General features: G+C 54.4%; 1 protein-coding gene across 2 annotated transcripts; it reads left to right on the top strand.

Annotated features, from left to right (window-relative positions):
- Positions 1–2535: 2535 nt before the first annotated feature.
- Positions 2536–15451, top strand: LOC128942739 (myosin-7). 2 transcript variants are annotated; one of them, XM_054285407.1, is made up of 39 exons: positions 2536–2736; positions 3104–3247; positions 3664–3820; positions 3941–3968; positions 4197–4308; positions 4678–4770; positions 4895–4958; positions 5155–5253; positions 5343–5446; positions 5526–5664; positions 5749–5867; positions 5974–6123; positions 6299–6469; positions 6606–6915; positions 6999–7066; positions 7205–7292; positions 7409–7526; positions 7614–7737; positions 7929–8065; positions 8148–8274; positions 8388–8516; positions 8587–8829; positions 9171–9347; positions 9455–9600; positions 9694–9784; positions 10451–10840; positions 10930–11056; positions 11146–11264; positions 11555–11751; positions 11959–12142; positions 12371–12536; positions 12617–12741; positions 12823–13131; positions 13266–13469; positions 13669–13794; positions 13897–14172; positions 14630–14725; positions 15151–15285; positions 15373–15451. In XM_054285407.1, the coding sequence occupies exons 1-39, from the start codon at positions 2536–2538 to the stop codon at positions 15391–15393; spliced, it is 5814 nt and encodes a 1937-aa protein (XP_054141382.1). In that variant the 3' UTR covers positions 15394–15451. The 2 variants fall into 2 exon arrangements, with proteins under 2 accessions (XP_054141382.1, XP_054141383.1); XM_054285408.1 differs by having other exon boundaries at positions 15376–15393.
- Positions 15452–16969: the final 1518 nt, after the last annotated feature.

Raw genomic sequence — 16969 nt, 5'->3', positions numbered from 1 at the left:
AAAATTCAGACACCTGGTTCTCTGTAGGGCATCTACTGGGATTGATGGGGCCTGGATGCCTGGGTGCCCCTGTCTATTCTTAGGTGAGCTTTGGGGGTCGAGGGGGGGAAGGGGAACCTGTGGGGCCAGCCCCATATATGGTTATGAGGTGAAGGTGCCCCACAGCCCCACTGGCGTCACAAGCTGATCGGATGTCAGGGGTTGTGGGGGGGGAACGTCCCAAAAATATCCCATTGTGGGGGGAGGGACAGGGAACAAAGGGATGGGAGGAGGGGCACAGATGCCTGAGTTCCCTTGGAGGGGGAAGGGGGGTAACACCTGTCCTTTGTCTGTCTGTCCCCTCCCCCACCCCAGGGGGACCCAGGCATCCAGGCGAGTCTTTTGGCTTGCCTCATCTATCCCATAATAAACTGGGGGGGTGGAGGGCAAGGGGAGTTAGAGGGGGCCCCTATGGGGGCTGAGAGTGGGGTATCCTGTGGGTCTGGGGGGTCCTGTGGGTTTGGGGGAGCCCTATGGAGATTCTGTGAGGCTAGGAGTGGGTTGTATGGAAGGTCCATAGGGCCAGGAGTGGCCTGTGGTAAGGGGGGAAACCATGAGGGTCCTATAGGGAAATATTTAGAGGTCCTATAGGGCTGGATATGGGTCCTATAGGACCATAGGAAGGGGAGGGGTGTCTGGGAGTGGGTTCTATGGGGCTGTGTGCACTTACAGGGATCCTATAGAAAGGAAATAATGGGAACCCTGTGGGGCCGAGAAGGGTTCTCTGCATGTCCTATAGGGCTGGAGTGATGTCTTATGGGGCTGGGGGAGTCCTATGGAGCTGGAAGTAGGTCCTATGAGGTAGGGGGGAGCTATAGGATCCTTGTGGGTGTGAGATATGGGGGTCCCACGGGACTGGTGGAGCTTTATGGGTCCATAGGGGTCACTGGACCCTATGGGGCGGTGAAGGTCCTGTGGGACTACAGAGCAGAGGGAGGGCCCTATGGATTTGGGGAGTGTACTGTAGATCCACAGGGGTCACCGTGTCCCTATAGGGCAGTAAGGTGGCCCTGAGGTCACCCGTCTGTGCATGCCCCCCCCTCCTGGTGACGCAGCTGCAGGGGGGAGGGGGGGATATAAGGGGGGTCCCCCAGGCAGTGCCTGCAGACCCAGGGGCAGGTGGGGCAGGGGGCACTCGGAGCACCGTGAGGGTCTGGGAGGGGGTGATGAGGGAACTAGGGGCAACTGGAAGGGACTGGGAAAAAACTGGGAGGAACTGGGAGGGTCTGTGGGTGAACTGGGAGGGACTGGGAGGGTCTATAGGAGAACTGGGAGGGTCTATGGGGGAACTGGGAGGGACTGGGATTATACTGGGAGGGCCTATAGGGGAACTGGGAGGGACTGGGAGGGACTGGGATTATACTGGGAGGGTCTATAGGGGAACTGGGAGGGACTGGGAGGATCTAGGAAGGAACTGGGAGGGTCTTTGCAGGAGACTGGGATGATACTGGGAGCATCTGTGGGGAAACAGGGTGGGACTGGGATGATGCTGGGAGAGTTTATGTGGTAACTGGGAGGGACTGGAGTGATACTGGGGGGGGAGGGAGGGTACTGGATAAATCCTAGGGGGATTCTGGAACTCACTGAGCAGTACTCTGTGTGTGTGTGTGTCTGTGTGTGTCTGTGTGTCTGTGTGTGTGTCTGTGTGTGTGTGTGTGTGTATGTGTCTGTGTCTGTGTGGTGGTGTACTGGAGAAGTACTGGCAGGGCTGGGCAGGGATGCTGGGATGTAATTGGACATATTGGGATATACTGGGACATACTGGGACATACTGTGGGGGGGTTGTTGTGTCCCGGAGCAGGACTGGAACCGCCCTGAGTCTGCACTGTCACCCCCTGACTCGGAGACCACAGAGAGAGGTGGGGCTGAGGAGTGGAAGGAACTGAGGGGTGTCTGGGGGGACTGGGGGTGACTGGGAGGGTCTGGGATGATACTGGGAGGGTCTGTAGGGAACTGGAAAGGACTGGGAGGGATGCAGGAGTACTCGGGGGTACTGGAAGGCACGGGGGTAGGATAAAGGGCAGGCAGTGTGAGGCACTGCAAGGAACAGGGAGCACTGGGGTGGGCACTGGTACTTCCAGGAAGAGACTTGGGATGGAGTTGAGGACTGGCAGGAACTAGGAGCACTGTAAAGGAACTGGGAGCACTGGAGAAGAATGGGAGAAGATGAGGTCACCAAGGATGGACTTTGGATGGGGCTGACTGGGAGCACTGGAGAGGAACTGGAAGCATTGAGAGGGAACTCTAGATAATGGAAGCACTGAGGATGGACTTGGGATGGGCCAGCTGAGAGGGGTGGGAGCATTGGAGAGGAACTGGGAGCACTGGGGAGGAATGAAGGAGCTGGGTTGACCAGGAGGAAGTGTTAGATGTGGAGAAGAACAGGGAATGATGGGTTCGCCAAGGAAAGAGCTGCAATGGGGTCAGCTGGGAGGAAGTGGCAGCACTTGGAGGGTCTGATCCTTCCTACCCCACTCAGCCCTGTCCAGCGCCACCATGCCTGATGTGGAGATGGCTGAATTTGGGGAGGCCGCCCCCTACCTCCGCAAGTCGGAGAAGGAACGGCTGGCTGCCCAGACCCGCCCCTTTGACCTGAAGAAGGACATCTTCGTCCCTGATGAAAAGGAGGAATATGTCAAGGCCACCATAGTCAGCCGTGAGGGCTCCAAGATCACTGCTGAGACCGAACATGGCAAGGTGGGGGGACCCCAGCCACTCCTGGGACACCAGAATATTCCACATGGGACACAAAGAACCCAACCCACCTTCTACTCACTGGATGCTCAGATTCCACAGCATCTTCTCTAGAATCCAGGAAATACCTAGACCCTGGTCCACCTTTCCCAGAACCCACTGGACAGTTAGACCCCATCCAACCTCCTCTATTACCCCAGAGACACCCAGACCCCAAAACATCTTCTCTATCACTTGAGGGACACCTAGACCTCCTCTGGCTCTCAAGTGAACACTCAGATGCCCAGCTCCCAGCCCTTTGGGAGGGAACAACTGGGGCAACTCCTTGCCCTGTGTTCCTGCTCCATGGGGTCCTCCTTACCTTGAGCAGACAGTGACGGTCAAGGAGGACCAGATCATGCAGCAGAACCCCCCCAAATTCGACAAGATTGAGGACATGGCCATGCTGACTTTCCTCCACGAGCCCGCCGTCCTTTACAACCTCAAGGACCGCTACGCGTCTTGGATGATCTATGTGAGTTGTGTGCTCATGAGGTTCTTCAGACCCATCCAGAACTCAGATACCCCTTCTGCAGACCCCTTGGCCCACATAGGTACAAGGTGTTCCTTCTCCAGATCTCATGGTGTACCTATAACTGGGATGATCCTTCTTTACATCCCTTGAGCCACCCAGATCCAAGATATCCCCAACCCTTTGGGCCACTAAAAATCACAATGTCCCTTCTCCAGATCACATGGGCCACCCAGAACTGGGACATCCTCTCTCCAGACCTCTTTGGTCCCCCATATCCAAGATGTCCCATCTCCTGACCACAGGGATCATCTAAACCCAAGATATTGCCTAGCTACAAGTGGTTACTTCTGCAGACCTCTTGGACCACCTGGTAGGATGGCACCTTCTGACTCTGACCCACCTGCTCCTTTCTCCAGACCTACTCGGGGCTCTTCTGTGTGACCGTCAACCCCTATAAGTGGTTGCCTGTCTACAATGCCGAGGTGGTGGCTGCCTACCGGGGAAAGAAGCGGAGTGAAGCTCCACCCCACATCTTCTCCATCTCTGACAATGCCTACCAGAACATGTTGACAGGTAAGGACCTTCTGCAGGGACCCCATAACCATATTCCCTGATCCTTTCTGGGAGCAGGAGAGGTGTGGCAGAGCCAAGGTGGACCTCAGAACCTCATGTTTCTTCTCTTTATCCCACCAGATCGGGAGAACCAATCCATCCTCATCACGTGAGTAATCTCATCTGTAAACACTGTCTTAACCCTGCTCACTGCTAAGACCCCCGCACCTGGCACACAGCCCCTCCCCTTCCCTGTTGAAGTCATGCCCACTGGCCAACCCTTTATCACTACATGGACTTCTCTGTGGACATCCATTATCCATCCCTCCCCAATGAGTTCCCACCCCCAGCACCACAGCACCAATATCCAACCATTGCTCTCCTTGGCTACCTTCAGCGGAGAATCCGGGGCGGGGAAGACTGTGAACACCAAGAGGGTCATCCAGTACTTCGCTGTCATCGCTGCCATCGGTGACCGTGGCAAGAAGGAGGCGGGGGCCCCGGGCAAGGTAAGGGTAGTAGGTGGGGCATGACACCCTGGGGTGTGGCAACATTCTGCCACCTGTCTGTCCAAACAATGACACAATCAACCACCCAAACAATTACCAAACCAAACACCCAAAAATCCAACCAACCAACTAACCAACCAACCAACCAACCAACCAACCATCTATCCAACCTTCCATTCATCTGTCCTATCCCTATCCAACCTACTAACCGTCTCTCCATTCACCCATGGCATCAACACACATCCCTGTCCACCAACCCGACCACCTGCTAAAACCTTCATTGTGTTCTCCCATTCATTTAAACCTCACACCCTTCATTCCCTGCACCTTAGTGTGAGAACCCCCCTGACACTGTCCCACTCCATCCAGGGCACCCTGGAGGACCAAATCATCCAGGCCAACCCTGCCTTGGAAGCCTTCGGCAATGCCAAAACTGTCCGGAACGACAACTCATCCCGATTTGTGAGTGTTGGGGGTGGTGTCTGTAAGGAAGAGTCTAGGGGGTGGAGTCCGTGGGGAAGGGTCTGTGAGTTGGGGTGTTCTGGGAAAAGGTGGCCACCTCCACCTCCTTCCACTATTCTTCCAGGGGAAGTTTATCCGGATCCATTTTGGGGCCACTGGGAAGTTGGCATCAGCTGACATTGAGACCTGTGAGTAGGTTGAGGGCTCCATGAGAGGACATCCATGAGAGGACCATGCCTTCCTCTGTCTCTCCATCCACCTGTCCATCCTTCTTCTCATGCCACCATCCATCTACCCTTCCACATCCTCAAGCCTCCCTCCATTCACCCATCTGACCCTCTATCTCCTCATCCCAAATTCCACTCCTCTTCATTCCCATCCCAGACCTCCTGGAGAAGTCCCGTGTGATCTTCCAGCTGAAGGCTGAAAGAAACTACCACATTTACTACCAGATCCTCTCCAATAAGAAGCCAGAGCTGCTGGGTGAGCTATGCTCCCAACCTGATCCCATAAATACCTATACCATACCCCTTTTGGGACCTGCCTGTCCCAACCTCTTTTTCTTCTTTCAGACATGATGCTGGTGACCAACAACCCCTACGACTATGCCTTCATCTCCCAAGGAGAGACCACAGTTCCATCCATTGATGATGGGGAGGAGCTCCTGGCCACAGATGTGAGATGGGAGGCCATCAGGCAGTGTCTATGTGTCTCTGTGCGCTGTAGAAGATCTTGAACACATTTTTGCCCCACAGAGTGCCTTTGATGTCCTGGGATTCACTCCAGAGGAGAAGAACTCCATCTATAAACTGACAGGAGCCATCATGCACTTTGGCAACATGAAGTTCAAGCAGAAACAGCGGGAAGAGCAGGCAGAACCAGATGGCACAGAAGGTTGGGTCCAACCAAGGTTGAGGTGGAAACTGGGGTGAACTCCATGACCCTTCCAGGTTCATATTTTCACTTCTTCATCCTCAGAGGCAGACAAGTCAGCTTACCTAATGGGGCTGAACTCAGCTGATCTTCTCAAGGGGTTGTGCCACCCTCGGGTCAAGGTGGGCAATGAATATGTCACCAAGGGGCAGAATGTCCAGCAGGTGAGTATGACATCACAAAATATCTTCCTTTTGGGGCGACATGGTGCCATCTCCAGCAAGGAGAATACCAAGAGGCCCTCCCACTTGTGGAGCATCCTTCTTCCAGGTGATTTATGCTGTCGGAGCCTTGGCCAAAGCCGTGTATGAGAAGATGTTCAACTGGATGGTGACCAGGATCAACAATTCACTGGAGACCAAGCAGCCACGGCAGTACTTCATTGGTGTGCTGGACATCGCTGGCTTTGAAATCTTTGATGTAAGCCCTGGTTGACTGTGTTGTGTTGACTCCATTGGATGTAGATTTAATCATACTGGATGATCAGATGACTTTGTTTTCACTTGTGTTGACCCTGCTGGGGCTCAGGTTGACCCTGCTGAACATATTAGTTGTTCTGTTGACCCCATTGGCCATCTCCTCTCTCCTTCCGCAGTTCAACAGCTTTGAGCAGCTCTGCATCAACTTCACCAACGAGAAGCTGCAGCAGTTTTTCAACCACCACATGTTCGTGCTGGAGCAGGAGGAATACAAGAAGGAGGGCATTGAGTGGGAGTTCATTGACTTTGGCATGGACCTCCAGGCCTGCATTGACCTCATTGAGAAGGTACCACCTCCCCCAGGGTCTCATGTGGGCTGGGGAGAAGCCCTTTCTGTTGCAGCTTGGCAGGAACCCCAAAGTTCCTTGGCCAGTTGGGTTGCACTTGCTGTTCACTGTAGCCAACAAGGTCTCTTCTTCCTAGCCCATGGGAATCATGTCCATCCTGGAGGAGGAGTGCATGTTTCCCAAGGCCACGGACATGACCTTCAAGGCCAAGCTCTTTGATAATCACCTGGGCAAGTCGGCCAACTTTGGGAAGCCACGCAATGTCAAGGGGAAGCAAGAGGCCCACTTTGCCCTTATCCACTATGCTGGCACAGTCGACTACAACATCATTGGGTGGCTGCAGAAGAACAAGGATCCTCTCAATGAGACAGTTGTGGGGCTATACCAGAAATCAGCCCTAAAGCTCTTGGCCAACCTCTTTGCCAACTATGCTGGGGCTGATGCACGTAAGAGGAACCCCTTTCCTCAGCATCTGGGGTTCTTTCCACCCTGTCCCTGTCCTATCTCATCCTTTCTTCTTCTCCAACAGCTGTGGAGAAAGGGAAAGGAGCTAAGAAGAAAGGCTCCTCCTTCCAAACTGTCTCTGCCCTGCATCGGGTGAGCATTCAAGGGTTATTGGTGGACCCCAGTGTGTGTGGTCATGGAAAACATGTCCCAGGGCAAGGGATAAACCTTGGTGGGACAGGCTGGGGGGATGTCTTCATTACCTTCATCATCTCCCCCTCCATTTTTCAGGAGAATCTCAACAAGTTGATGACCAACCTGCGGTCTACCCACCCTCATTTTGTCCGCTGCATCATCCCCAATGAGACTAAGTCTCCTGGTGAGTCAATCCCTGAGGGTTGCTCCAGAGGACCCTGTGGGGCTCTGGCCAAAGGTGGTGGTGGGGAGCAGTGCTCTGGGGCAGGCCTTGACTCACCAGTCTTGATGACCTACCAGGTGTGATGAACAACCCCCTGGTAATGCACCAGCTGCGCTGCAATGGGGTGCTAGAGGGCATCCGCATCTGCCGCAAGGGCTTCCCCAATCGCATCCTCTATGGGGACTTCCGACAGCGGTAGGCACAGAGGAGAAAATGTGGGGATGGAGTGGACAACCCCACTGGGACCGAATTCAGATGTTTCCTGTCCTCTCTGGTCACCAGGTACCGCATCCTGAACCCTGCTGCCATCCCTGAGGGGCAGTTCATTGACAGTCGCAAGGGTGCTGAGAAGCTCCTGGGATCCCTTGATATTGACCACAACCAGTACAAATTTGGACACACCAAGGTGAGGTCACTTGATCTCAGTTCTGGTGGTCCCATCATTCATAAGGTTTTCATGGTGGGACCAGATGGACTCTATGGTCCCATCATCTACTTGTCCACCTGTCCATCTGAGCTCCCTCCATCCACATCACCCCCCATCCCTCCATCCTGCCTTCAAATGCCAGCAGCACTTATCTTCATCTTTCCTCAAAGGTCTTCTTCAAGGCTGGGCTGCTGGGGCTGCTGGAGGAGATGAGGGATGAGCGCCTGGCCCGGATCATGACCCGCTTGCAAGCCCAAGTCCGTGGTTTCCTGTCCCGTCAGGAGTTCAAGAAGATCCTAGAGCGCAGGTACGTGGTGAGATGGAGATGGTGTTGCATCAATGTTGAGTGGAAGCCCCTGGTGACCCACGTCTTGATGTGGCTTTTCCAGAGACTCATTGCTGGTGATCCAGTGGAACATCAGGGCATTCATGGGGGTGAAGAACTGGCCTTGGATGAAACTCTACTTCAAGATCAAGCCCTTGTTGAAGAGTGCCGAGACAGAGAAAGAGATGCAGGTAGGACACGGCCATGGGTAGGGAAGGTGGGTGGGTGGATGGAGAGAAGAAATGGTAGGTGGGGACAAAAAGGAAGAAATGAGATTTACGTGGCACCTTTGTGTCTCCCACAGAACATGAAAGAAGAGTTTGGGCGGCTGAAGGAGGCCTTAGAGAAGTCAGAAGCCCGGCGGAAGGAGCTAGAGGAGAAGATGGTCTCCATGCTGCAGGAGAAGAATGACCTTCAGCTCCAAGTGCAGGCTGTGAGTGACCTAGACATCCCAGCCCCATGCTCCTTTTTCATTCATCTCAAACCAAGCTTATCCCTTCCAGGAGCAAGACAACCTGGCTGATGCTGAGGAGCGCTGTGACCAGCTGATCAAGAACAAGATCCAGCTGGAGGCCAAGGTGAAGGAGATGACTGAGCGGATGGAGGATGAGGAGGAGATGAATGCTGAGTTGACAGCAAAGAAAAGGAAGCTGGAGGATGAATGCTCAGAGCTGAAGAAGGACATTGACGACCTGGAGTTGTCATTGGCCAAGGTGGAAAAGGAGAAACACGCCACTGAGAACAAGGTGAGGGTGGGGAGACGTCTTGACCTCAAATTGTGGGGAACTGAGCTGACTCAAGCCAAAGTGAATACAGTCTGGTGAAGACCAAGGTTGGCTGGGTTGGGTTGCCAAGAATCAAGGCTGTTTGGGGTGCCAAATGCAAGCTGGAGGGTCATGAAACCCAAAACTTGGATTGGATTGTGATAATGCAAGACTGGTTGAATTGCATCACCAAGAACCAAGGCTGGTTGTGTTTTCCTGCATCCCCTGACTTAGACCCAGCTTCACAAAGAGCAAGAACAACCTCCTGTCTCTTGTCCTACTTCTGGTACCAAGCTGGAGGCCTGATATTTCTCCTCCTGCAGGTCAAGAACCTCACAGAGGAGATGGCCGGGCTGGATGAAACCATTGTCAAGCTAACGAAGGAGAAAAAGGCCCTGCAAGAATCTCACCAGCAAGCACTAGATGATCTGCAAGCAGAGGAAGACAAGGTCAACACATTGACAAAGGCCAAAGTCAAGCTGGAACAGCAAGTGGATGATGTGAGTATGGTCCACAACAGGCATATAAGTGGTCCCTTAGGGTGTGGAAGTCCTTCTGGAGTGGGAATTTGTGGGGGCTGATGGGTGTGTCTCTTTCTCACTTGCAGCTGGAGAGTTCACTGGAGCAAGAGAAGAAGATCCGGATGGACCTGGAACGGGCCAAAAGGAAGCTGGAAGGTGATTTGAAGTTGGCTCAGGAGAATATCATGGACCTGGAGAATGACAAACAGCAACTGGATGAGAGGCTGAAAAAGTAAGGACCTGCATGCTTTCTCGTTCTTTACCTCTTGACACCTCTGCTGAGCACTCAGAAGAATGACTTACTGGTGTTTCTCCCCACACCTAGGAAAGACTTTGAGCTCAATGCCCTCAATGCCAGAATCGAGGATGAGCAAGCAGTTGCAGCCCAGCTTCAGAAGAAGCTCAAAGAACTTCAGGTGAGATGGGCTTCAGGGGTCAAGTAGAAGGAGGAACTGGTCCTCCCCATTATCTTCTTCATATCTTTTTGAGAAGAACCCAAACCTGTATGCCACCCACCTGAGGTCAGAAGCCCATGGCACATCCCTTGTCCCAGAACCTCTCTGTCATTTATTGCCTTGAAATGAATCATGGGCTCCTGGACAGGTTGGGTCTCATGGGGGTTGAGCTGAACTGATGGGTTAGGAGTACTCAAAGTATCGGGAGCATCTTGGGTAGAATCATCTGAACTGAGCAGACCACCTGTGTTGAATCACGTTCATTCCAATGTCCTTAGAGAAGTTTGTGCCGAGTTGTCTGTTAGTCCAATTAGAATGGACCAATTGGAATGTCCTCAAGACCAGTTGAGTTCAAGAACCTCAAGGTAATTTGAGGAGGTGGAGTGTCTTCAAATAAGGCCAGGTTGATCTGGAGAGCTCAGATCTTGACTAGGTTGAAAAGAACTGGATGGGATCGAGACTGATTGAGGTGAAGGGTCTACAACTGACTCGGTTGAGCTGAAGAGTCTACAATTGGTTGGGTTGACTTGAATTGACTTAAAGACTCTCCAGCTTGATTGGCTGAGTTGAGTGGAGAAGTTGGGTGAAACCAAGCCTGCTGAAAACATGTTCATCCCCGGAACACAGGCGCGGATTGAGGAGCTGGAGGAGGAGTTGGAAGCAGAGCGGACAGGAAGAGCCAAGGTGGAGAAGCTGCGCTCAGACCTGTCACGAGAGCTGGAGGAGATCAGCGAGCGGCTGGAGGAGGCGGGTGGTGCCACTTCAGTGCAGATTGAGCTCAACAAGAAGCGGGAGGCAGAGTTCCAGAAGATGCGGCGGGACCTGGAGGAGGCCACGCTGCAGCATGAGGCCACGGCCGCTGCGCTGCGCAAGAAGCACGCTGACAGTGTGGCTGAGCTCAGCGAGCAGATCGACAACTTACAGCGCGTCAAACAGAAGCTGGAGAAGGAGAAGAGTGAGCTCAAGCTGGAGCTGGATGATGTCGGCTCCAATATGGAGCAACTCATAAAGGCCAAGGTAGGAAACATGCCTCCAGCCATGAAGGTACAACACCTCCACTGCCCTCTCAAGGGTCCCTTTCATCTTTCTGCCCTTCCGGCTTGTAGGCCAACCTGGAGAAGATGTGCCGCACCATGGAAGATCAGATGAATGAGCACCGGACCAAGTCCGAAGAGGCTCAACGTATGGTCAATGACCTCACCACTCAACGAGCCAAGCTCCAGACTGAGAATGGTGAGGGTCTTGCTCTTCCTAACCCAACTGCCTAAATCTTGCCCAGTGGGGTGGCTTTGCAACTGATTACCTGCCATTCCACCTGACAGGTGAGCTCTCCAGGCAGCTGGAGGAGAAGGAAGCCTTCATCAACCAGATGACACGAGGGAAACTCACCTACACTCAACAGCTGGAGGACCTCAAGAGGCAGCTAGAGGAAGAAGTCAAGGTAGGGCTTTGTTGGGGGGTCAGTGAGGCTGAAAGGCACCTCCAGTGCCAAGGATGTGGTTGGTCTGGGATTGAGAAGTGTATCACAAGCCTGCCCTCACAGCAGGTGAAAATTAATCGAGGGTCTTCAGAAATTCAGTAGTGCAAGTGAGTTACAGGGAGGTTGGGTTGGGTTGGGTTGGGTTGGGTTGGATTTGATTGTTGGTAACTAGGTAACTGGAGTTGGAAAATGCCAGCTCAACTTGATATAGACTCAACCTCTCTTCACCTTGTAACTCTCTCCCCTCCCAGGCCAAGAACGCACTGGCCCATGCCCTCCAGTCAGCCCGGCATGACTGTGACCTTCTGAGGGAGCAGTATGAGGAGGAGACAGAGGCCAAGGCTGAGCTCCAGCGCTCACTCTCCAAGGCCAATTCTGAGGTGGCACAGTGGAGGACCAAATATGAGACAGATGCCATCCAGCGCACTGAGGAACTGGAGGAGGCCAAGTGAGTCCTCTCCTCATGAAGGGAGCTTCTGTGGGGCACGGGGAAGTGGAGACTCTTCTACAGTACAAGGATCTGGAGAAAGTAAAATAATCTGGAGATGGTAGAGGAGATCCAGAGCAGAGCCTCAGCTAACCAGTGGGTGGAAGAAGGTTTGAGTTGGCCCACTTAGTCCATGGGTCACCACAGCCAGGTTTTCTCCCACGGCAGGAAGAAGCTGGCCCAGCGGCTGCAGGAGGCTGAGGAGGCGGTGGAGGCAGTCAATGCCAAGTGTTCCTCCCTGGAGAAGACCAAACACCGGCTGCAAAATGAGATTGAAGATCTCATGGCAGACCTGGAGCGATCAAATGCAGCAGCAGCAGCATTGGACAAGAAGCAGAGAAACTTTGACAAGGTGAGAGGACCAAGAGATGATGGAAGAAAAAGGGTGGGAAGGGGGTAGAGAAATGTGTGAATCAAAAAAAGGCAGGAGAAGTCGAAAAGAAAGCTGAACAGCTTTCAAGGGCCATGCTTTAGCAGAGCCTCAAGTCCCTCTCAGGAGAGGACTGGGGAAAGGAAGAAGAGGATGGAAAGAGGATTCTTCATGGGCAAAGCAGCAGCTGAGCAGGGTATGTCTTCATAGATCTTGTCTGAGTGGAAGCAGAAGTTTGAAGAGTCACAGGTGGAGCTGGAAGCATCGCAGAAAGAGGCCAGGTCCCTCAGCACTGAGCTCTTCAAGCTGAAAAACGCTTATGAGGAGTCACTTGATCACTTAGAGACTTTAAAGAGGGAAAACAAGAATCTCCAAGGTGAGACCGTGGTCTTTCCCTGCCCACCTTTTTGTATTCCATCACTTTCCACCAAGTCTGATGAGATCTTATCTGAGCAGAGGAGATCTCGGACCTGACGGAGCAGCTGGGTGGCAGTCACAAGACCATCCACGAACTGGAGAAGGTCCGGAAGCAGCTGGATGCTGAGAAACTGGAGCTCCAAGCTGCACTGGAGGAGGCTGAGGTGAGCCCAATCACATCTCCATGAGTCTCATGTTGTCTTGGTCTTTTCTGTTGCTCACTAATTTCTCTTTGTATCCACCAGGCCTCTCTGGAGCATGAGGAGGGAAAGATCCTGAGGGCCCAACTGGAGTTCAACCAGGTCAAGGCAGACTATGAGCGCAAGCTGGCCGAGAAGGATGAGGAGATGGAGCAGGCCAAGCGCAACCACCTGCGGGTGGTGGACTCACTGCAGACCTCGCTGGACGCTGAGACCCGGAGCCGCAACGAGGCCCTGAGGCTGAAGAAGAAGATGGAGGGTGACCTCAATGAGATGGAGATTCAGCTCAGCCATGCCAACCGTGTGGCTGCGGAAGCTCAGAAGCAAGTCAAGACACTGCAGGGCTGCCTCAAGGTACCCATCAGATTTCTATCCCATAAGCATGTTGATATGTAGTAGGTCCCACCACCCCAGAGGGGAAGAAAAGTAGACCTTGAGTCACTTCCCCACCATCCCCACTCACTCTCTTCCCCCATGCCACCTTGTAGGACACCCAGCTGCAGCTGGATGACATGGTACGAGTCAATGAGGACCTGAAGGAGAATATTGCCATTGTGGAGAGGAGAAACAACCTTCTTCAGTCAGAGCTGGAAGAGCTGCGGGCAGTGGTGGAACAGACTGAGAGGGCCCGCAAGCTGGCTGAGCAGGAGCTGATTGAGGCCAGTGAGAGGGTCCAGCTTCTCCACTCACAGGTGAGACATCACATACCTTCAAGGATAGAGGTCACCTCCACTAGTGTGGGCTTCTAATGGGGTGAGTTGCCAGGATCTCCAGATCCTTTAAGCCGGCAGAGTTGGAAGGGAGTTGGGGGGCATTAAGTACTGGGGGGTTGAAGAAGGATTGGTCAGCAGTTCAAGAGTCACCTCCTGAGATCCTCTCCTCTAACTCCAGAACACCAGCCTCATCAACCAGAAGAAGAAGATGGAGGCTGACATCTCCCAGCTGCAGACAGAGGTGGAAGAGGCCATCCAGGAGTGCAGGAATGCTGAGGAGAAGGCCAAGAAAGCCATCACTGATGTGAGTGCCATGGTGGGACCAACATCTAGGACACCTTCCACTGGCGGGTGATGGAGAGCATGCTTTGGTTCTCCTTCTCTGCTTGCTTCTCTCCTTGGGCAGGCGGCCATGATGGCAGAGGAGCTGAAGAAGGAGCAGGACACCAGCGCCCATCTGGAGCGGATGAAGAAGAACATGGAGCAGACCATCAAGGACCTGCAGATGAGGTTGGATGAGGCTGAGCAGCTGGCCCTGAAAGGGGGCAAGAAGCAGCTGCAGAAGCTGGAGGCTCGTGTGCGGGAGCTGGAGAATGAGCTGGAGGCTGAGCAGAAGCGCCATGCCGAGAGTGTTAAGGGTCTCCGCAAGTCCGAGCGTCGCGTCAAGGAACTCAGCTACCAGGTGAGTTGTCTGAGCTGGTCCTGGAGGTCATCCACTCTCCCTCTGGCCCCAGGGCCTTATGTCCCATGCTGAACATTACCTAGAACATGGCTGACCTGCTGGCCAGAGAGACATCAATAATCTAGACCACCCACTGCGTGTATGCTCGATACTGTAGTGGGATCCAGAATATTGTCTGGGTCATGAGCCACCCAGGCCACCTCTCAGTGTCCCAGCATCCATGGGGTCTCTGCATGATCCAAGACCTCAGGTGGGACCTCATCAGGGCCAAGAAGATACCTTCACAAAGGGACACAACCCACTTTCTGCCCCACAGCTGAGGCCACCCACAGGTCTAGAGAGGCTCCACTCCCCAAGAACATCATTAACTGTCTCCTGACCCTCACTGCTCTTGTGGTGATTCAAAGCACAGGTAGGAACAGATCATGTCTTGATCCACGTGTGTCTCACCCCACAGACGGAAGAGGACCGCAAGAACCTGGTCCGGCTCCAAGACCTCGTGGACAAGCTCCAAATGAAGGTCAAGGCCTACAAGCGACAGGCAGAGGAGGCGGTGAGCACTGGAGGGACATCTGTGGGACCACCCCCCAGGAGGGGACACTTTGGGTTTGGGAGTGTGGGAGAGGATGTGGGGAGTAGTAGGGGACCTTAGGGTGGTCAAGGGGTTGGGTATCAGGGGGTGAGGAGAGTAGGTCAAGAGAAAGTGGAGAAAGTGGGTGGGTGGTGGGATACGGAGATGATAGTGGGATGGATGGATGGATGGATGGATGGATGGATGGATGGATGGATGGAATGTTAGATGGATGGTTTGTTGCGGAGATGGTTGGGTGGCTGGAAGATGGGATGTCTGGAAGGACAGGTGGGTCCATGGTGGGCCAGATGGAGCAATAAGAAGATAGGATGGAGGGACAGCTGGCAGGGTGGCAGGAGGCCAGACAGAGCTGTGTGGGAGCCTCACTGGTGTGCCTGCACCCTCAGGAGGAACAGGCCAACTCCAACCTGGCCAAGTTCCGCAAGGCACAGCACGAGCTGGATGAGGCAGAGGAGCGTGCTGACATCGCCGAGTCCCAGGTCAACAAGCTGCGGGCCAAGAGCCGCGACATTGGAGCCAAGGTGGGACTTTCCCCTGCCCTACAGCTGCCCCATGGCTGCCCCACAAATTCCTCATGCTCACAGTCCATTTTTCTCATTCTCCATCAGAAGGGACTCAATGAAGAGTGAAGCTCTGGACCCCCAGCAATATCCCCTGGACCACCAAGTGGCCCACCCCCATTCCCAGCCCCCTGACCTTGGTCAGCCAATAAAAAGCATTGAGCAGCATCAGTTTTTGTGGGGCTGTGTTTGTGTGGGGAGGGTGGGGTTTCCCCATGGCATGGCACCCAAAAAGATGTCTACACAAAAAGTAGCCTACACAAGATCACCAACCAGTGTGCAGCACTGTGTGTCCCACAGCATGATGCAACCAGACTGACAGTGCAATGTGATGTGAACCATGAGCTCGACCTTGGGCTGCTGCCTCACAGTGTATCCGCTGTGGGGCAGATACTCTATCTGCCCCATGGTGTTCTGTAACCTCAACCTGCTCCACAGCAGCCTAGATCCATGTGGGGGCAGACACATCCGGAGACAGATGTGAGGGTGGGGAGGACCCCAGGATGTGGGGAACAGCATCTGGGATCCCCACATGAGGGACAGAGCCTCAGTGGACCCCTCGGGCATGTTCTGGTTCCTGAGGTTGCACCTTCTCCTGCTGCAGGTGCTGAGATCCCTCTGTCCTGGCCTCAGTGTCCCCCTAACCACCAACTGCTCCATCCCACCGCACCCCATGTCCCACAGCCCCCCATTCCCGACTGACCTGTCCCTCCATTGCTCTGGACTTGCCATCCATCACCCCACCACCTCTTTGCCCACCAGCCCTGTGTCCTCCATCTCCCACAGTCCTTCTGCCTCCTCCATGTCCCCCTGGACCCTGCAAGTTCTCTATGTCCCATTGTCCCTCTGTCTCCTGCCTGTCCCTCCCCACCAAATCCTCTGTCCCTCCCCCATTCCCCCTCACCCTCCCTCTCGCCGTCCATCTGTCGCTGCTCCATCCCTGCCGGTCCTGGCGGCGCCGCAGGAGGGACCCCAGGGGACCCCGGCTCCCCTCCCCCGGCGAGCTCGGGCAGAGGGAGGGTGGGGAAATGTCTCTGTGGGGCCTTATGGGGACTCTATGGGGCGCTAAAAAGACTCTATGGGGATCTGTGGAGACTCTCTGTGGCTCCATGGAGCAATTATGGGGCTCTGTAAGGGCTCTGTGGAGCAGAGGAGGGGGTCTGTGGGGCAGGAGACGGGGATCTGGGGGGCACAATGGGGAGGTGGGGACCTCCCCGCCCGCGGGAATGTGTCACCTCGCGGGAACACTTGTCACCTCCTTGATGACAAAGTGGACACGGTGTTCGGGGATTGCTGCCAGACCCCCCCCCGTCCCTCAGACCCCTGGCAGCCCCATGGCGCCTCACTGGAGAGGAGGGGACGAGATAACAATCTCCCCCCTCTCCGGTCGTGTCCCAATATAGACCTGGCAGGGTAGAGCTGTCACCACCCCACGGGTGACAGGACATTGGCCAGGGACCCAGGCATCCCGGCCCCATAGGCACCCCCTCCACACAGGTCCCTGGAGTCCCAGCCCCATAGATCCCCTCCATGCACAAAGAACTCAGGGCGGCATCTGGGCTCCATAGATCCCATGCACACAAGAAACGCAGGCATCTGGGACCCATGGAATCATCACAAACGCCACCAAAGTGCCCTGGTCCCC

Source organism: Melozone crissalis, unplaced genomic scaffold, assembly GCF_028551555.1.
Source record: "Melozone crissalis strain CALT ecotype California unplaced genomic scaffold, PUWL_Pcris_2 ptg000042l_1, whole genome shotgun sequence".
Taxonomy (NCBI): Eukaryota; Metazoa; Chordata; class Aves; order Passeriformes; family Passerellidae; genus Melozone; species Melozone crissalis.
The sequence above is the reverse complement of the archived record's forward strand: the minus strand, read 5'-3'. Positions and strand labels throughout refer to the sequence as shown.